We start from the raw sequence: 22,573 nt of genomic DNA, 5'->3' as shown, positions 1-22,573 counted from the left end.
TTTCAATTTAACGGAACGGAAAATCAGGAGTTCGAAATGTAAAAATTGCTAACAAAGATACATCTATTCATTTTAATGCAGGTTGAGATTAAAGTGGGTGAGGAGGATCTTGAGCCACCCCAACCAGGAATAATCATCTCCCACCCACTGACTATAGAAACCACATTAGGAATATATCATACCTATAGAGTTCCACTTCAGTTCAGTTCATTCTAATTTTAAATTCCCATAGCTACGCATAAAAATATGTTTAAACAATTTATGGCAGGTATTTGGTATTTACTCGGACATCTGTAAGGAGTTGTATTAAAAAAAAAAACACCTGAGTTCAGATGGTTCCCGATCAACTCGTAAAGAAGTCTAACTTTGAAATATTTGTGAAACATTTGACAAAGCATTTATTTGTTATATAGTTAGCTGTACCTGATGACACTCTTCAAGCACTGAAAGTACTATCATTACATATACAAAACCGAAATACTTCAGATGTCAGAGGAAGCAAGGAAAGGCATACGCTCAAAATGTGTTTTTTTTTTCGTTTCAATCTTTGGTGGACAATATGAAGAACCGCCCAAGGTTTCCTTTCGTATGTAGTAGTATTAAATGCAGATACATGCGTGTGTTTTAGGGTGACATGTCAATTTCTCGTTTATGTGAAAAGGTAAACTTTAATGTCACAGTTAAAGATTTTCGCATCTACAAAGAAAATCCAAAGCACATTCCCACCTCGGCGGCCTCCGTGGCGGAGGGGTTGGCATAGGGCGCTTTGACGCCAGACGTACCAGGTTGGGCATGTAAGTGTTCATCAATTTCATGATATCATCGCCCATCCTCATCTTTGCAATTAGCCGAAAGTGGCAGAAATGTGAAGTAAAATAAACCAAATAAATCAATCAAACATTCTCATCTCACTCAAAGACCTTGCGAATCCAATCCAAAATCTACCAATAGAACCTGCAGAGAGTTTCATTTATCTCGTGCATTCATCTGACTAATGTAATTTTCTTACAGATTGACTTTAGGGTTTAACTTAAAATGGCGTTGTGTTTGTGTTGCATTCAAATACATAGGTAAAATTAATTCCGCCCCTCTGATAATATCGCAAATTGCACCTTGTTTAATGTCTAGGAAACATTTCATTTCACCTAGGAATGATATCGCGATGAAATGAGTCGAAAATTGTCACAGCCTCATCTCGTCTCCTGTGTGGCGAGGTCCTTCTTGTTCTTGTTTGTGTTAATTTTTGTTTCGGTTTCCACTCGGAAGTCATTAAAACTTATTCTAGATTCACTTCATGCTCAGATAGGCTAATCGGGACTCTATTTTCAAAATATCTTAATATATAGGTTTAAGTATAGTTTTCCGAACACCCCCTTACAAAGTTATGAAAAATATGGATGAGGTACAGCAGTACATTGTACCCCCCCAAAGTTGGTCTGTAGTATCTCGTCTCGATCGTGTAAGTATTTCGTTTTGGAAAATTCCATTTTAAATATTCAAAAGAAAATGGGATCAGTCATATACCCTTCGAATCGACGCGACCATTTCTTTAAAAAAAAATGTACCTCCCCCTTACGCAAAGGAGCATTCGTCTGCAGCGTGATTTTCTGAGAGCAAATCTGATTCCATCGTTCCACACACATTTTAAACAATTTTCATCTCCTTAAAGAGGTTTCCAAGAACTTAGGTCAATGAACTAACTAGTAGCAACCACAATGTATAATGGAACTACAAGCAAAACAACCTGATCACACCCGCGACTCCTGTGCACCGTACTCCCGCTAGGAGGGGAGGAGGAGAGTGGACCATGCTTCCTTATGGCCCGAGCTGAACGGAAGAAGGGAAAGCTGCGCGGGGACTTTTCGTCCAAGGTTTTTTCCTTGTGGTCTCTCAATAGTAGAATAAGTTTAGAATGGTTTGAATTTCTGTGGTAAGGAAGATAATGTTTATAAGTTATAAACAATATACACTTTTTATTGGGTGAACTGAGAATAGGTTCTTATAACAGTAGCACCTTGCGTCTGCTGTCAAATTACCAAGGGGGGTACAGGGGGTACAACTCGATTTACGGATTTAGGGGGTACAGTACCCCCCTTCAAAAATTTAGGGGGTACAATGTACCCCTGTACCCCCCCGTTCCTGCGCCACTGATTCGTACTCTCTTGCCCGTGACATCGTTTGCCGTCCATGCTGTGCTTGAATTTGATCATACACCGCTGCTCCAGTTACAGGCACACTACTTGCCGCCATTGTTGCTAACACTACTGCGCATGCGCAAACTACACCGGGGCGAACGCGCAATACTCATGAAGGATGAAGGTACATCCTCTGTCAGTTTTATCGTTCTCCAGCTAATCACCACTTTCTTACTCACAAATGTCTTGATCAATGTTGAACGACCCTTGTACAAATGGAAGGAGGCATATATGAACAATGCAGATCAGGTGTATGCCACGTGTAGGATAGGGAAGCGAGCAAAACATACGTCAAGATAGCATCGTGCCACATGTGTTTACAAGTCTGAAAGTACCTATACAGTATACATTTAGCATACAAGAACAAAAGAGGCCCAAAATACGGTAGGGCACTATTCCCCACAGCTCCCTGTGACATTATCTAGCATTTCTCTCCCGAAGAACGTCTATTTTGATACACCAACGCTGTTCACGCCTTTGAACGACGGTCGACTCGACAAAGTTTTACCACTGCCCTCTGTGCAATAACCGTTCTTCACACTGACATCTGACGTATCCACATACTACGGGTGCCATGTTCTCCGGGACACACTATCATGTTGTGGTACTACCGTTGAACTTTGAGCAAGAAATATAGTTGCCGTGTCTCCCGCACCAGCCCTCGTGCAGAATGTCATGGTTTCACTGAATTGGAAAATCTGGGAAATTCCGATACGAGACCAGAGAATTTGTGTTCGAGACTTTAATACGGCATTTGAAACATTTATTTAAACCAAATGTACTTTGCTATGCTACTTAGTCAGTAATTGCAAAGCCAGTCCCCGTTGGCGTAGTGGTAACGTTGCCGCCTTTGCAATCAAGACATCCCGGGTTCGATACCCAGTGGCGGCACATGTAGGTCCAGTCCTGTTTAGCCTATCTGAGCATAAGATGAACATAAAACTCAAATAAAGTCAGTCCATTGGTGGCAGTTCTGAACATGTCCTGCGCGGTTGCATATATGTTCAGGACAATATCCCGTTTTTCGAGGGACGAAAATGTGAAATCGAGTCCTCACACAGAAAAGCAATATTGGAAAAGTTGTTTGATAATCTCTGTAAACTGTGAGAAGTTTTTGCGGTGGCATGGTGCGCTTACTGATATATTTTGAGACCTTGAACGATACAGACATTTACAGCACTAGCCTACTAAGTCTCATCTCGATACTGTCATTATGTGGTAATATTAAATATGGTTATGACATTTGCACTGAATATGGACTTTTCATATAGCTAAGCTTATCTGAGCATAAAGTGAACAAACTGGTAACTTTTGATGAACGAGCTCCCACGTAGCCAAATGGTTAGCGCCCTTGCCCTTGGTGTCTGGTTGGAGCTCCGGTCAGAGGTCCAAAATTTAGGTGTCTATCCAGCATCCTGAGGACAATTGGAGATCTACTTGGAAAGAAAAAAGAAGCAGCTACTTCGTGCCTGTAAATCCCAATAACAGCGCCGATGGGACTCGATGTTTGTTGGTTAAGTCCACGTTATGCCCTACGGGATTGGCCCTACAGTTTAAAGTGGGATCGGAACCACTATGTGCCTCCACACTGGTTATCGAACCCGGGACCTCTTGATTACGTTGCGACGACGCTACACCATCGAACGGGACATCACCCAATGAAAAGTCGCTGTACAGTTCTTGTTCCTCAAAGGAGTGTTGCGTCACCGAGTTTAGTTAATGCCATGGGAAAGGTTATTCTAATAGACATGCTGCTCATTCTATTGAGATGTTAAGTATTTTCATGATTTTGTGGCTAGGCCTCGGTACATTTGAAGGCAGAATATGTGAAGATATTACCGCAACATTTCTGTTTCCATTGACGATATCACTACTTTGCTCCTGTTAATTTTTATCCGCCTCATTCTACTGGAATAAGTCGACCAAAGCCTTTTTTCTTCCTTTTCACCTCTACCTTTCTTTGGTCCTCTGTAAATCCATTAAAGATTAGCCGTTCCGTAACTGCCTTTACGTTATTCTTCAGTAAATTTAAAGTCAATTTGGTGATCGTTCCGTTCCCATGGACACTGAAGAGGAAGGCGAATTTCCCGTGATAGTCTTTTGTCGGGATGTCAATGATCTGTAGACCTTTGTGACTTCGTCGGGATGCTTTCCGAAACAAGAAAAAAGAAAGCTTTGTTAATATTATTTGAGCTTATAATTAATGAAACAGTGTTGAGTGTTGCTTAATTATTATGCACTTACAAACTCAAATACGTCTATATTTATTAGGTAACCTAGGTATGTTCCATGTGTACTAATCAATTGTGTTGATGTATAAGTTCGTAGCGTTGTTCCACCGTGGCAAAAGTTTGCTTTATTTTACTTCGTTTTTTGTTACTTTTGGCTAATTTGCGAAGATGGGGATGAGTGATGATGTGATTAAATTAATGAAGGGACACTCACAAACATCCATGCCCAGGCCGGGATTCGAACCCGGGACCCATGGCGTCGTAGCCGATGTGCTAACCACTCCGCCACGGGGGTCGGCAAAAGGCAAAAATTAAAACGTGATATATATTTATGACTTGTCTACCAACGCTGGGGCAACTTTTCGATTCCACGCCTGAGGAAATCAGCTGATTTGGGGTTAAAGACGTCGTCAAGCCAAGTTTGAAGAGACTTTTCGTTAACAAGGAGTTCCCTTGAAGATTGGTGGATTGAGAGCTGAAAAGTCGTAAATCCGAGGGCACCAGATCGGGGAAGTAAGGAGGATTTTGAATAACCTTCCAACCAAGCTCCTGGGTAGTAGCTTTATGGGACTCCAATTGATGAACGTTATACAATATACAAACTCCTAATACCAAACACTACAAACTTATTCATCAACCTTATAGATTACACAGGGTGTCCCATAAGTCTGGACTCATAGGATAAAAGCACGTAGGATTACTGAGTTTGTTCAAAGTGTCCGCCATTGTACAGCATTTACAGTTGTAGACGAACTCTCCCTTCTTGCAACATTTTATGGATCACAGTCGCAGAAACTTGCTGACACGCCTGCACAGTGCGTAAGAAGAAGTGTGTTCTCAATTTGGACCTTGTGCACCACGGCATTTAGGTGGCAGCACAAATCCAAATTAAGCTAAATGAGATCTGGGTTCCGTGGAGACCACTTCATTTATCGTCGGCGTACAGTCGAATATGCGGGAAACTGTGTTAAGGTAATGTCTCACTGTAAGCACGCAAGGCGGTTTGGCGTCATCCTGTTGAAAGCTCCCACGGGACAGTAGATTTTTTTAGCATTTGAATCCGAACCCATTATACAAAATTTAATCTTTTAGCATTTATAGTTTCATAATTAGCCAAATCGATATAACTAATGTTTTATTAAATTTTTTATCTAATCGGCATTTTACCCACAAAATATATCTCTACTTTTATTGGTTACGAAAAGACATTATAATGCCGATTTGGGCATCCATTAATAAGACAGACGGACAGATCGATCGGGTTAATAAACATCACACTGTACTAGCACCACAGTCTGTGGAGCAGTGCCGCGCATGGCGGTAGAAAGGGGGGAAAGCGAGTGGGCGGAGCGAAGTCGTACGCGCTGCTGCATGTAACCCCTATCCCTCTCATGCGTTCATTGGTCGGCCCCCCTCGAGTCATTACTTGCGCAGAGGACTTGTCTTCGTTCGCTTGCTCCACAGACATTCTAGCTTTGTATATGCAGTAGTTCCAGAGCAATCAATAGTCGAATACCATATTTAAGATTATAATTTGAATTGATGGATTTTCAAGGGCCTCTCCCAATTTTGAGAGAAGACTGTATCCCTGTTCATACACTACTACACTTCACATTATTGCTCCAGATTCTTGGTTGATAACTGGAAATTCACCAGAATTTCATACTCCTTACCTTATTATTCATACCATACTTTATGATTACCATAATGTTAACTTTACAATGCCTTTTCATTGCAGGTTAGAGCGATTGGTTGGTATATTGAGGAAAAAGATTAACACCATGAACGGCCTATCCTTAGATTGCGATGTTTCCGAGCACCAAGAAACTACTGTAATGAGTCAAAACAAAGAGGTTGCTAACAGAGAACCAGAAACAAACGCAGCATCCCTTGAACCAAGCTCTCTGGAGAACACAAGTGAGTCTTTGGCTAGTGTGTGTAGCAGTAGTACCAGCACAGACACAAGATCACCTAGTTCACCACAGGTAACAATGCTGGGTCCTGTAACAGATCTTTGAGTCGTCGTCAAACCAGCAATAATGACATGTGTGCAATTGACATGCATTATGTGAAAATGCAAATATGCATATGTTTAGATGGTATTTATGCCAGTAATGCCATTGAGGAAGTATTGTGATATACGTGTAAATTATTATTTCAAAAGGTGCATAATAATGTCTTCTGTGAGGTGTCGTTGTAAGTGTCTGAACTATACCAAAGTATTGTGTTTGATTGAGAAATGTTATTTGTCTTGTGGTGCTCTTAACGGAAAAATAAGGTATGTAATTATAGCAGGGTATTATTAGGAATCAAAATTTCTTCGTCTTCATATAGTGGTGTCTGCGTGTGTACACTTCGTAAAATGCAGAACCACTGTCAAATGCATACAACTTGCCAAACGTTAAGTACAAGACATTGGTTTGTAATTATTGTTGAGATTATAACAGGTGATGGTGCTGTTGTCATGTTTTTACAACATTCTTTGTTTATGATTGATTACCATACGGGATTTCTTTGTGAGACTGAATATTATCAAATGTATGGCAGGGTTGGTACGGATCTATAATTGCTGTAATTATTTTGGAGCATATATTTGTAGGGTGGGGTAATTATCTATACCATTGGATGAGGATGTGATGGCCAGTATTGCATGTGTACATACTGCAGCCATTTTTAATTTTTTGCCAAGGTGACACGACTCGTATGGTCAGTTACACGTGACTTGAAATTACATTTATTTCCAGATATACACAATTTCGTTCATGTGAATATGTTCTTGCATAGTTTCTCTAAGTAATTGTGCCATAAACAATGATATTAATTAATTGAAATCTTATTTTGCTATGAATCTTCTTTCTTAACCTGGTTTTTAGATACAGATGTCAATGTAATTATTTTATTTCTCACATATTTTCTTTATTCTATTATTTAATTGATATTTTGGCAGCTTTAGTATCTCTGCAAGTTGTAGTAATTTATTGTAATATTGCTAGAGAATTTCATTGCAGAAAAATGAATTTTTAGGTATTTTGAAGTTCACTATTTTTAGTGTACAATACTTTTAGAACATAAGATTACTTTTGTAGTTGGCCAATCAGTGGCTATACGTGTTGCATTAGTGCTATTGCTGTATAAAAGTGACGTTCAGTTCTTTCCCTCATGTTTCTTGTGTGAGGTCATAAATTTCATGACGATGGTATTAAAATGAAAAACATGGGGGTGTGAAACAGTATTCCTTGTGTGACAGTTGTGCATGATTTGAAATAATTACTTACTTCAAATAAATTTTAGTATGCAGCTAGGCTGAACTGTAATTATTCAGGTAAGGCAATTATGAAAGTATTTTCTTGCATAATTTTACCTCCACCTGGAATAAAAGATAAATTAGCTCTTAATATGCAAAAGTGTATGAATGTATCTTTATATCTATAATAAGGTGAGAAAATAATGCTGATTTATCTCCTGATTAATATCAAATTAACGCTTGATTAATAGTTAGTGGAATCTTTTATAGATCAAAATATTTGAACTACATGCTTCCTTCCCATGGGTCTGTTAAAGCAATGTCCTTTCCACCTCCAGACTGGCTTTTTATATGCCATGTTTCCTGTACATTGCCCCTCTTTCTGACTCATGCTTGACCTTTCATATCGATATATTGTTTTCTACACTTTCATCCAAGTTAGGCATGATCACATTGCTTTCAGTTTTACATGTACAATTGTAGTCTAAAGCGGTACTAAATGATATTATTTTAATGATAATTACTACTTAAAATAGAACACACATATAAATGTGTTGGGATTTGTGCATATATGCTACAGTTACCAGGTCCCTATCATTAAATATATAGGACTTTGTCAAAATGTAGGACACAATCATTCACAGTAAATTATATATTAATATTGTATATGTAAAACCAATGGCGTATGCAGGGAGAGCTGATGCAGCTGTAGACCCTCCCAAAATTTTCAAATGAAAACAGTTAAGACTGAAAGAGCAAATTAGTAAATGCAAACTCATTAAAAATTACCTCCGATTACAATCTTTTTTTTTTTAAGCAACTTTTAAAACAAAGGTTAAAAAGGTAATTATTGAAACATTTTATGCCATATCTTCCCCAACAATGCAGCTGTGTAATATCCCCATTTACAATACCAGCCCCTCCAAAAAATCCTGCATAAGCCAGTGCGTGAAACGCATATCTGGACCACCCCTCCACAGAAAAAAATATATATTTTAAATACTAGAGTATTTACGACAGTTGTAATCATGATCATATGTATGTCAAACATACTTCTCCGAGGAGCAAATTTCACTCAAGATTTCACTTTTGATCCAAGTACAATTATACAGTTGTGAATAGTTAACATTATAGAACATTTTACTAAACCATTTCTAAACATTTTACAGAGTTTGAGAAAATTACTCCACTCATTTGGTTGTGCTGATAGTGAAAATATTCTAAAATATGCACACACACACACACTTTTCATTTTATACTATAAAATTTCTTAAAATTAGATGTGCATGAATTACTTTCCTCCTGAAAATCCAACCCTCCTCCCCACACCAACTGAGGCAATTTCTAACTACCTGGCTGTAATATTTAAGGAGATGTGAAATGCAGTTTATTTGTTATCCATTTAAACTCTACAAACTATTAACTGGTAGCATGTAAATCCACCTTTCAACATAGTCCAGATTATGGGTAAAAAATACTTCTGTATTTAATTTTTTTTTTTTTAATTTTACATGTGCATGCACGTATTGTTTTGTGGCACATGGATTTAGTTGCAAAGTAATGGACATTTCTGGGTTGCAAGAACTCCATTTACTTTAAATGGGGTCGTTACAACCCAGAAGTGTCCATGACTACATCCTCTATAGGGTTTATTGAGATGCAGTCATTTCTAATTTGTTGTTATAAGTAGAATGTAAATTATTTTGTTACATGAAGCTCGAATTTAGCAGTCCCTAAAATCACCAACCCTTAATTTGTACAAAGTTCTAATTGCACCACTTAGCACCTTGTCTGTTTTATTATAAGACACAAGTTGTGTGATATTTTAAACATTTACAAAATGTTGTGTATATTGTTTTGTAGACATTGGGAGTTCATAGCATAATTTACAATTTTATTATTTTTTTTATCATTATTTGATACCTACATTATGGAATATGACAAAATATATTGTCAATAAATTATACTTACTGAATAATTTGCTAAATATTTTATTGTTTTGATTGTTAAAGATTAGAAATGCTACAGCTGATTAGTTAAAATGTTGTTACTTTCACTGTTAATAAAAGTTCCTCACTCTAAAATTGTAAATATCCCATAGCACAGCCCGGTGCATCCTCCAATACATGGAGTTTTATTTTTGTATTTATAGTAGTTTCAGAGCAGTGAAGGAAACCATTGCCAATTGCAGTTAATGTGTTATGTCTTTGGATACACCAAATTACATGATTGTAACTTTATTTGTTTCTGAAATATCAAAAGGTTGACTTGTAATTTGTTTCAATGCCTCATCTCAACGAGATTCTGTGGATCGTTGTGTGGTAGAATTGGACATGTACAATCGTATGAGAACCAGAAAAAGGCTGTTTTGAGCTTTAATAAACCTCTCTGAAGAGCTTTTAAAGAGTCAGCCATATTTCTAAGAAGTAAGAATACATTATATCCTCTCTTGTAAATTTGATAAATTACAGTTACGTCCCTTTGGTTCTCACATGACGATATTTCAGTCCAACAGATTTTATGGTTCCATCTCTAGCTGTTGGCCAGAACACTAAGGGAAGAAGGACTAAACAAGAATGCAGCATTGTCCTTCAATTTACTAATTGTTACAGCTGGAATGATTTTTGTGATATCACAGCAATAAAACTAAACTGATTGTTGATTTTAAGTTGTTTGGAGATCCATAGACAGATGGACGGACCAAACTAATTTTGTTGCATTAAACTGGAATTTGCATGGTTCTAAAATTCACTATATTTTATCAGTTTCGGAGACATTAATGCCATGTGAGATCAATTGTGTCCATCATTGTGCAGACAAGCGATCAGATATCAAAAATAAGGCATGTTTAGCGTGGTAGTTCTATCAACCACTATATTTTGTAGTTACAGTCATTTGAAAGTTGCCTTGGACGAACATGGCCATCACATACAAGTAACATTTTGTTGTTTCCCAGATGTTATCTTAAGGGAAGTTGGCTGAATCACATCTGACATTTTGTTTTTTCAATTGCCACCATTATTTAAATATAAAGATCTTTGAAGAACTACTGACTGTTTACAAGATGGCGACATCAAGTGTAACGTTATTTTGTGTTTTTTTGTTTACAGTTTATGCCTATAATACACACCATATTTTCTCCATAAGAAAATATCTTGTTTTTATTGTTCAACACGAGAAAATAGACATCACCAAAACAATTGTTTGGTATTTTGTGTCTGTGCATGTATTATATGCATATTATGAACAAAAAATAATCCAGGGCCTTTCGTAGGGCATGGTGGTAACATCACCGCCTTATAATCAAGGGGTCCCAGGTTCAATACCTGGAGGAGGCACATAGTTGTTCAGATCCCACTTTAAACTCGATTAGCCTGTCTGTGCATAAAGTGGACTTAAGAGTTCAAAAGAAGAATCAACAATGTTGCAACAATCTTCCTCTTAGGGATACCATCTTGTAAACAGCCAGTCTTCACTTTCTGATCGACGTAGTCAGTCCTTTGTCAAAGATGTAATTGACATTTCGCTAATGGTATTAACTGGAATGTCTCCTTTTCCTTTATCAGTAAAGCTTATTTTTAGAGTGTGGAACTTTATTACCAATAAAGGCAAGATGATATTGGCTAGCTAAGTTTCTGATTATCTTGTGTTTAGCCTGTTCAACATAAATAGCTAGTTTGCAGAAAAGAAATTAGTGATCTGTAAATGTAGCATGACAATCAGAGATTAAAATCATTACTGAACTGTGATGGGGGAAAAACAATAAATTTGAGAAAGTATACATTCAATTAATTTACCCTGATCATGCCAGGTTTAATATTAATGACAATGTTATGTTACTGTTGTTGCAAAACACAAGTTTATCCATTATACTGGTGCAAATATGTCCATACATTTATTATGTATTTTCTAGATCATCTGCGTACATTTTTGTTTACCCATTTTTACAGTTGTTAAGCATTTCTTGTTAAATGTAATATATGTTACTTCGATTGGTGTAAAGCAGCTGATTGGCTGTACTCTTTACCAATACTTTGTTAATCTAAACTACATTTTATGGCCTTTGAGGAGTTGTGAATAAATTACTCAGGTGGTGATGCCTTCAAATTAATGTGAATAAATTACTCAGGTGGTGATGCCTTCAAATTAATGTATGATTTCATCAGACATTAAAATGTAACCACCAAACTGTTCCTTGGTTGTTATAAGTTGTTTCAAAATGTGAGTCTAACGACATGGTTATGAAATGTGCCAGACTTAACACAAATTGTAAGGCAAAGAAATACTGTAATGTTTGTGTAAACCACAAAATGCATGAGGTGTATAGCAATTCAAGTTTCACTATAAGCAAACATGGATGCTAATATGTTGCTAGTACATAGAGTCTAGATAAATGTCTTGCCTAAAATAGGAGTGTTAAGTATGTCTATCTGGGGTAGAGCTCTGATGGAAGAAAAGGATGACGATTCAGGGAAGAACATTAGGGAGAATTTGCAAAAGTAACACTTATAGAAATCTTGAACCCATTGCTTTCTGAATACTAGTCCAGTAATTCTTCACTGAGGAAGCATTTAATAATGTTAAAAAGTCTTTACCTGTGTTTCCTTGTGAAACAAAACGTCAAAACTCAGAAAAGTTTTCTTTACAAGATTGTCATTTTTTTTTTAGAAAAAAAGAGAAACGCTAGTGGTTTAATATAATTATACCTGTTTCATAAAACTTTTTGCCTGGAGGCTTGTAGATATGGAGTTCAAGTAAGAAATACAGTTGAATTTAATATTGGTTATGCTAAATAAACAGACGAGAGTGTTCATTACTTACCTTTTTTATGGTGTCAGTTTGATACCATGTAGAATTCATGAACCGGATATCAGTTCCTTCACTTCGTTACAAGATTTGGAAAGTTCTTGGCAGTCATACTCCAAGACAGGCTTCGTCTTGTTTTTTCACTGAGTAACCTACTAAAAAGAGAAAAATATTGCTACTACTGTATATTAATTAAAATAAGTGGCATAAAATGCATTAATACTGGACTGAGAGAAGGACAGTCATATAAGTTCATGAACATTTTATAACATGTGTTATATATAAATGAAGTCTGAGTGAAACAAATTGGTACTTTCATTATAAACAAGTTGTCCTGTAAAAATAAAGATCTGGATCTGTTAGTTTGTGGATCATTTCATGCTCATTCTGATATGTACTCGGCAGTGAACTCTGTGTGAAAATACCATTGTAGTGAAGTTACTGGACTTGAATTCAGACATGTTAGGACTTCTGCGATTTGTCTCTCTATTATGCTCCCTCAATCAAGTTACTGTACGGTATGCCATGTGCTGTACAGTCATGGACACTTCTGGGTTGTAACAATTCCATTGGGTGTCAGTGGTATTGTTACAACCCAGAAGTGTTCATGACTACAATATATATTTTTCTTGGTGGATGAAACAGGTATGGGGTGATTAAAAATAAAAAGATCCAGTCTTTAATTTGCATTGTTCAAATCTTCAAGAATCAATGTGGATAATACAGTGCTTTTCAAAATTTGAACAACTGAAAAAATTAATCACTTACAACATGAAAACTGAGAGAGGTATTCCCAGTATTTTTTTTAGCATTGTAAAGCCTCATCTATCGAGATTTTCAAAATAATTTTGATAATACCAGCCCAGTTGGAATGGAGCATGTAAAGGTCAAGCTAGCCAGATGCAGTTAAGGATCTTTTCAGAAGTACCATCAGGGCAAAATGACAGTATATGGTTTTCATTACTTGGGTACATGCCTGTGTATGTTAAAATTGTGGACCACAAACGTATGCCACTAAAATGTCATTTCCCCCCTTTTCACCCATATAAATGCTATTTCCAAATATAGGGTGTCCGGAATGGGACTGATGGTTTTTGAAAGTGTGTGGTTTTAATATGGTTAGAGATAGAGAAGAAGAAAACATGCATTTTGAAGGAAAACTCAAAAAGTTTTATTGGTATTAATTACAAGTCATTGTAACTCAGTATAACTCCATGCGAGCTCCATTTGTGACTCGGAGAATATCCAGCCTGAATTCAATCTCTCTCTGCACGTCTTCTGTAACATCTGAGGTGTGACAGAAGCAATCGCATTCCGAATACGGGTCATCAGTTCATCAAGGTTACGAACCTTTTCACCGGTATACACAATGTCTTTCACATACTCCCACAGGAAAAAGTCCAGAGCGGTTACATCAGGGGAGCATGGTGGCCACCTAATTGGCCCATCACGGCTTATCCAACGTTCCGGAAATTCCGTATCAAGATACTCCCTCACTTGTAGGCTCCAATGTGGCAGGGCACCATCCAATTGGAAAATCACTTGAGGTTGCAAATGTTGTAATTGGGGAACTGCAAAGTTTTGAAGCATGTCTAGGAACACATTTCCTGTTATGGTTTGCTCAATGAAAAAGAAGGGGCCTTTAACTTCATTAAGTGTTAAAGCGCACCAAACATTCAATTTTGGACTGTCTCTGGAATATTCCACATACGCATGTGGATTCTCAGATCCCCATATCCTAACATTGTGTCTGTTAACACAGCCAGACAAGTGAAAAGTTGCTTCATCTGAGAAAACAATTTTCGATGGAAAATTATGATCATTATTAATCTTGTGTAGAATTTCATTGGCAAATTCTAATCTTTTTGGGTTGTCGTTAGGCTTAATTTCTTGCAACAATTGCAACTTATACATGTGTAAATGTAATCGTTTATGTACCACATCGTGCACAGTTGACCTTGGAATTCACAGCTGCCTGCTCGCTGCGCGAATTGACTTCCTCCGGCTAGGTGTGAACCACACACTTATTGACTCAAACCCTTACGTCTGACACACGCAATTAAACACCACTCCCTGTCGATAAAAATTTCCTTGTGGTAAACACGTCGGAAGTTTCGTTGCACTTGAACAACACTTTTTGTCTTTGCAAACCACCACAAAACACCACATTTACGACCGACGCCATTTTTCGTTTCGGCGATACTAGCGCCGTCACCAGTAGTCGTACAACTATGAAACTTTGCTGAACAAAACTTTTTGAGTTTTCCTTCAAAATGTACGTTTTCTTTCTTCCCTAACTCTGCCCATATCAAAACCACACATTTATAAAAACCGTCAGTCCCATTCCGGACACCCTGTACATACATGACCTCTATAGCATTGCACCTGTCGTAAAACTTCGAGTTATGATTCAGCAATAATACATTATCTCCTTTTCTTCCTCCAAAATTGGCGAGGGCCTTCCTGATAGCATAGTAGTAACGTCGTCTTGTAATGAAAGTGTCCTGGGTTTGATGCCTGGTAGAGGAACATAGTGATTCTGATCCCACTTTAAACTGTAGGTCCAGTCCTGATTAGCCTTCCTGTGCATAAAGTCGACTTAAAAACAAAAAACTGTTCCTCCGAAATTGGTATTCTGGAAAACAATATACTCTTGGCTTGACATGTTAATTAATTTATAGAATTTCCTGTATGGAATCATCTGGTAATGAAAATTATTTTTATTTATCTCAATGAACCAAGTCTTTATAAAGCAGAAAACCTTGTAGGAATATTTTCCAGTTTAATCTTGTAAGCAATCAAGTTTAGGGTTACACAACTTCTGAAAAACTTTTATTACAGGTTATTTTTTTTTTGTCTCCCTTATAGTTCATGCCACAGAAATAGCTATTTAGCCTAAAATTATAAACAGCCATTATTAACTCCTTAGTACATTTGATCACATGAATTTCAGAATTGAGTCACTTTTCTCTTACTGTTGTATCCATCATGCAAGTTAAAACTGGTGGAGACGGTTTAAAATACAAATTCTCTTCCATTAACATTTGTTCATCCTTTTCTCACATTGTAATGTTTATCTTTTTGGAGTAGAAGCATGCTAATTAAAACGATAAAATATTTAAAATAAGATTAATTCCTGTAATTTCTGGCACCTTTGGATATTGTTTACTATTTTCAAATATTTTGAATTGTATCTTTCATTGTTAAATATACTAAACTTAGTATTTTAATATACTTTAGGAGAGTTGTACAAAGTTGACGAATCTCATCAAAGCCAATGAACACCTGTAATATATGTAACACTGTAGCCTTAGTTAAGTGCCTTGTGCAACACCATTTCATAATGAACACTGCACCTGACAATCATGTTTCGTATATTCCTAGTATTAATAAACTTTTTCTAAAATATTACTGTGGGAATGTGTTTCTTTTAAAACCTTGTAGTGTTACCCTGCTATCTTGGATATTTCAGGTCCTGGAACCCATAAATTCTATTGGGTTCCGTAATAGGGCAGGAACCTACGTATTTTCTGGCACGATTTAAATTTGGTTCAAGTTTCATATTGTTTCAATGCCGAAGTTAGACCATATTTAGATTGAACCGGAAAAAATGTTTCTGGGACCGAATTGAAATAATGAAAAGGTTCTTTATGGTCCAAAACCCATTTACGATTGCTGATTTTCTCTCCTCGACCAGAATTGCATTTATTTAACCTTTAACCTGGACCTCCAACAACCCTGACTACAGGTAATGGCTTTGAATGTTTATTTCTCAAATCAAGATATTCATGGGTAGATGGAGAAGAATGCCGACATTCATCTAGAGAATTGGGTTTATTTTTGTTTCGTTTCTCCTAGTAATTCAGACTTGGAATTTACCACATGGTGGACATCATCTTGTAAATAAACATCAGTCCAACAGGTGGTGCTGATTCATCCATTGCATGCTGGATGAACAGACAATTGAACACACTAATGTAAAATTAAAAATGGGGTACTGGTGTCATCCTCAAGGGGAGTTGGTTGGGGGTCTCGACACCTGCCACACACTATTTGGCCCAGCATTCCAAAAAACTATAAAGAACATAAGGAAGTTTGTTGACTATGGTGGTCTGATTTTCCAAATATTGGTTGGTCTCTACACAGCTTGGTAAGTATATAAGAAGGATGTTCACATCGAGATGTGTTCTGCTGGTCGTATTATCAAAATAGTTATTGCAGTAAAACCTCGATAAGCCGCACTTCGCTTAATCCGGACAAAAGGTAAAAAAAAAAAGCAGAATGCAAGGTTTTAAATGTGGCTAGAGATCAACAAGAGAACTTCCCAAAGAAAAGGCTGTCAACCACTGATGAATTCTGTTTCCCGCAGACTTTGTACTGTACTGTATAGTGTATTTAGGCCTATGCATTTTAAATACGCCATAATAAACGTGTTTTGTTGCTATAAACGGAGTTTTAATGCACTTTCTACTGTTCTTTTAGGTTATTTCAGTTAATCCCTCCCATTAGTCCGGATTAACGAGGTTATTCTGTACTATTCAACAAACCAACCTTTTTTTTAAAGCAGTGCAAAAGTAATAATACACTTGATAGTTTGGTTCAGCAAATTTACATACATGTACCACTAGCGGTGAGGGCGCTAGTGTCGCTCGAACAAAAATGGCGTCTGTACAGGAAAAAGCAAGCGTAGCCCATGGAAGTCAAGCAAAAGCAGGCATAGGATTTCCAACGCCCAGTGTCCACGAAGTCGTGCACAAAAGATTGCGTTTGCACGCATACAAGGTGCAGTTGTTGCACGAAATTAAGCCAGATGACAAGCCGAAAAGACATTCATTTGCCATTAAGCTTGATGTTACCCCTCTAGGCACATCAAAGACATTCTGGCCAAAAGATAGATAGATCTACAAGAACCACAGGACCGTATTAGGAATGGTCTTGCTTCTCTAACCCCTCAGATGCTACAGAACACGTGGAGGGAGACTGAATATAGGCTGGATATTCTCAGTGCAACAAACAGAGCTCATGTGGAGCTATACTGAGCTGTAACTGCTTCCAGTAAGACTTGGTGAGGAGTTTGCCTTCAAAATGTATGTTTTTGTTTCTAGCCACTCCTTACCATATTAAAATAACACACTTTTAAAAACTGTCAGTCCCACTCGGGACACACTGTATAGCGTCGCTTTTCTGCCAACTTTTGGCTAATCGCGACGATTGGGTTGGGTGGTTATATGATGACTAGAGCCCGGAAGTTCAGGCATTTATTTTCGTTAAAATAGGCAGGCAAAAAGGCATTTATAATGTGGAAAATAGGCACTAAAAATGAAAAAAAGGCAAAATAAACCGAAAAAATGACACATTTGGAAGTCGCTTACTTTTATATATAATTTCTGGCAACATGTTAAAATCTACATTGGGAAGAGCATTTCAATTTTCTCCGTCTTGATTGCACATAACTACAAGGTGTTTTTTTTTAAGTTCTCAACATTCATTGATAGTCGTCTGTCAGAGAGAATGTTTTTCATAATAGAAAATGATCTTTCTACTTCGACATAAGTTATTGGAGCATACATAGAACAAGCTAATGTAGCTGGACTCATTTTGGTAACAGCATTTTCATCTTTTAGAATATCACAAATTGTTTTCAATTGTTTCAAGTCCTTATTTGCACTCACTACCCGTTTGCACTTTTCCGCAACAGCTGACCCCTTTTCTCCTGGCACTTCCATCATCTGCTGCATAGATTCCTCGAAGATTTTCATGGATGCTACAAGAGTCTCACCTCTTTTTTCTAGCTTTGTAATTGTCTCTGACAATGCACCATAATGTGCAAAAATAAACGACAGTTCATTCTTCAGTTCTGAATAGCACAGGAGTTTTTCACTTCACGAATTGAAGCCGCTTCATTTTCTGGATGAGCATCGATCACCTCACTGATTTTTTCAAGGTTGTTAGCATAATACAGAGTGTCCGAAAAGTCACGCAACCCGGTGTTTACGACCGTATAACGGAATAGCGAAACGGAATGAGAAGAAACGCTTTCTGCCAAAAGAATGCCCTGTATATTGGGAAAATTTAGAGAGACAAACATATGTAAGAACATGCATGTTTTAATAACAAATAAGCAAAGTGTTGCCAAAGGCGGAAAAAAAATATTTGCAAATCGTATGTATTGATGCACAGAACTCACTGAGGTAAATTATTGCAACATTTCACAATACCAACGAACAATTTGGATGGCCATCTATTGAATTTGACAGAAAAAGAACTTTGACGAAGTTTCAAAAACATTGCAGAAGGGAATAAATGGGCTGTTCCAAAAATCGATGTTTTCACAATATTACGAGGGACACTGGCAACACTGTTGCTGTCACGTGTCACTAACAGACGTGTTTCACCTCAGGCTATCACACTAAGGCACTTTTAACGACAAAGGAGAAAGTTGGTTATTCTCGAACATATGCAATAAATTACATACACCTTGCAACCCTGAAATGTGGGTATCCCTAAATGCTTCTCTTACACAAGAATATGACGATGTTCGGATATATTCTTCAACAATAAACACTCTTTCCTGTGTAGAATATGGCATTTTAAAAACACACACACGACGTCAGCATAAATAGACACAATCTGGAATGCCGTTCGCGGCAAACAGCAACCACCTAAGGCACAGAAAACATAGCAATTAATACACGTTCTTCTGTACCCACATTTCAGGGTTGCAAGGTGTACGTAATTTATTGCATATGTTCGAGAATAACCAACTTTCTCCTTTGTCGTTAAAAGTGCCTTAGTGTGATAGCCTGAGGTGAAACACGTCTGTTAGTGACACGTGACAGCAACAGTGTTGCCAGTGTCCCTCGTAATATTGTGAAAACATAGATTTTTGGAACAGCCCATTTATTCCCTTCTGCAATGTTTTTGAAACTTCGTCAAAGTTCTTTTTCTGTCAAATTCAATAGATGGCCATCCAAATTGTTCGTTGGTATTGTGAAATGTTGCAATAATTTACCTCAGTGAGTTCTGTGCATCAATACACAATACGATTTGCAAATATTTTTTTTCCGCCTTTGGCAACACTTTGCTTATTTGTTATTAAAACATGCATGTTCTTACATATGTTTGTCTCTCTAAATTTTCCCAATATACAGGGCATTCTTTTGGCAGAAAGCGTTTCTTCTCATTCCGTTTCGCTATTCCGTTATACGGTCGTAAACACCGGGTTGCGTGACTTTTCGGACACTCTGTATATAGCTGCTGATATCCAGGTTCCCCATCTTGTCAAGACTGGTTGCGGAGGAAAACTAAGCTCAGGCGTAACTTCCTGAAATTTTCGGGTTCGAGAGGGAGATTTCAGAAATATCTTCTTTGTGTTCGAAATCAACCTCTCCACTTCAGCAGTCAATCATGCACAAGGAAATGTTAACCGAAAGGCAATATCCTAACTCAGCATGAAATACTTTTTCTCACACTTTTCTCCTTCAGCAATGTTGAAACATGCGTGAGTTCAATATTACTTAAATAAGGCGAAAATTATTCACGTAATAAACGGAAGAAAAATAAATGCCAACATTTTTTTTAAAAAAAATGGTCAAATTTCATTGAAAAAGGCATTATAATTAAAAATAGGCAGTGGGGTCCCAAATAGGCAAAATGAAAAGGCTTCTAAAACATTCGAAACAACATAGAAAACGTATATCCGGAAAACTTTTATCAATATGTGCAGTAAATAAAAAGAGGCATTTTGCCAAACTTCCGGGCTCTAATGATGACACTGAATACCTATGTCCACCCCGGGATTCGAACTCTGAACTAGTGATTAGAGTGGAAGGGAGAAAGGGAAGTAAAGCATGGGCGTCGGGAGGAGAGGTCCCCCCCTGGAAATTCGCATCGTTCATATAAAGATACAAGAAAGTCGAAAGTATTCGAACAGAATAATCAAAGTAAAAATCCATTGGGTCGAAAACATTGAGTGAAAAATACAGGAACAAGGTTATATTCTACCATTTCATCCAATGAACAAATGGTTCTACTGTTTTCAAAACTCTTAAGAATTACAGTTGTAGGTGAGAGGTCACACAACAAACTTTATGAAAAAAAATATCCCCCTAACATTTAAAGCCTTTTCTTGAACGAGATGTGCAAAAGTTAATATCAAAATGCATTTCAGATACTAACTGCATAAAATGCGAAAGAAATAATGGAAAATAATTATGCTGGTATTCGCTCGTTTGGTGAATCGAGTCTACGCATTCATATAATAATAATTATTATTATTATTTGGAATAAAATTTATTTTTGTTAGGTTATAATATTTATTATTATATAATAACAGTTATAACCGTGGTCATAATACTTATAATTTTTTATCATTTGCCCGAACCCCCCCAACCCCCCGCCAAAATTTTCTGGCGACGCCCATGAAGTAAAGAAATATAAGGGTAGACGGAAAGAGAAGGGTAGTTCAACTGGAAAACTTTTTATACCATATACTCTATGATTAAGTTGAAGGACAAATTCGAAGACTAGAGGCTTCTAAACTCATAAAACCCAAATCTGCCTATATCTACCCTCTTTTATTCTAGATATCCCGAACAAGTTAACAAACACATCACCGAAACCCGATTAATAATTGAGAGACGATTTTCTGGCAGAGGAGAGGGAAGTGGGGGTTTAAAAAACGCAACTTACCGAAACTTGAGGAATATCCTACGTAACGAGAGCATAATTAATTCATCGAAAGGTAAGCGCATTGTTTGCACTAAGCAGGGCGAAGTTTCGAGCTCCCGTCTCGCGCATCGACTAGCGGGGAGGTCTTGTTCTGCCGCGGGGGCTGTAATGATCCGCTTGTCTTCTGCCCCAGCTGCGCAAACACCGGGAACAATTAAAAAATTGTCGTGCGACAGGACATGTCAGAGCGGCGACATTTGTGCTATTGTGTTCTGTCTGCGGACCGGAGTGATGACGTCAGTGATGAGTCGTGGCTTTCTGATAGGGATGGTGCCGAAACGGCTGTTTGAAAATCGAGATCTGTAAGAAATTAGAATTTATATGAAAATTGCGTCTACATTAAAACGGCTTTACTGTGCGACCTATTCAGGCATTTCTAGTGATTGTTGATAATTAGGGCCCGGGACAACATATTTTTCATTTGGCTTCGGATCTAATATTGGGGTGAGATCTTTACATATCTGATGAAAATCAGCCGAAATAGACAAACTTGACAAAGCATATTTTGACATAATTCACCAATTTCGCGTTTTTACAACATATTTCTTCAATTTTGTTGTAATAAGACATATTTCTGTATAATTTCGTAAGTCTCTCGCACATAATCGGTTATTTCATATTTTTTTTTCTTCGTAACTTTAGCACAACGGATAGTTCATATTGTCGATGGCAGGATAAGGAAATTACGGAGGAAGAAAGGTGCCGTCTTTTCTTAGTACAGAACAAAAATACCCCCACTTTTTTTTTATCCCGCCGACAATTGATAGCCATGCAAAGATTATTGAGGGAAAATGTTCTCTCTCATTGTTGCACGGGAAGTAAAGAAGTTTCGTTCTCATTTCTTTGCCTTTTTCGCTTTTCACAAATATCAGTCAAAAGTAAAAATAACATTCGGTACATTACAGCCCCTACACAGAAATTCGAGAGTACTGTTGTACATATTTTTGACTTTACTGGGAATATTTGTGCATTTTTCTGACATATTTGTAATTTTTCATGACATATTTTCCAATTTATATGACATAATTACATACATATTTTACAGTTTTATAGCGCATGAAGTCCCGGGCCCTAAATGATAATATATAGATAGACAGATAATTTACATAGTGAAATAATAAATAAAAATTAAGAATACAAGAGTGAGAGGAACAGAAAGAGATAGAAAGCAGGGGATATAGAAGGAGAGGAAAAACGGAGACATAGAGAATGAAAGAAGAAGAGGGAAAGAAATAGGAGATTGGAGAGTCAGATGTAGAGAAAGGAATACCGGGAGAAAAGAAAGGGAGAGGTAGATGGAGAATGAGAGAACGAGAAATGTAGAAAAATAGAGAAATCGGAGAGTAGAAGTGAGTATGAGACGCGAT

General features: G+C 37.3%; 1 protein-coding gene across 2 annotated transcripts in view; it reads left to right on the top strand.

Annotated features, from left to right (window-relative positions):
* Positions 1-15,851, top strand: part of LOC146000351 (uncharacterized) — a 154,599-nt gene extending 138,748 nt beyond the window's left edge. The window contains exons 9-10 of one of the 2 annotated variants that reach the window (XR_014443494.1): positions 6,165-11,760; positions 11,800-15,851. Coding sequence is in view for 1 of the 2 variants with exons in the window: in XM_083137893.1 (XP_082994019.1) it covers positions 6,165-6,444 (280 nt within the window). In the remaining variant the exon portion in view is untranslated. Of the gene's footprint in view, positions 1-6,164 lie in introns of both variants that reach the window. The other variant, XM_083137893.1, reaches the window with a different exon arrangement.
* The last annotated feature ends 6,722 nt before the right edge of the window (positions 15,852-22,573 follow it).

This window comes from Lepisma saccharinum, chromosome 16 (assembly GCF_977018435.1).
Source record: "Lepisma saccharinum chromosome 16, izLepSacc3.1, whole genome shotgun sequence".
Classification (NCBI taxonomy): Eukaryota; Metazoa; Arthropoda; class Insecta; order Zygentoma; family Lepismatidae; genus Lepisma; species Lepisma saccharinum.
The sequence above is the reverse complement of the archived record's forward strand: the minus strand, read 5'-3'. Positions and strand labels throughout refer to the sequence as shown.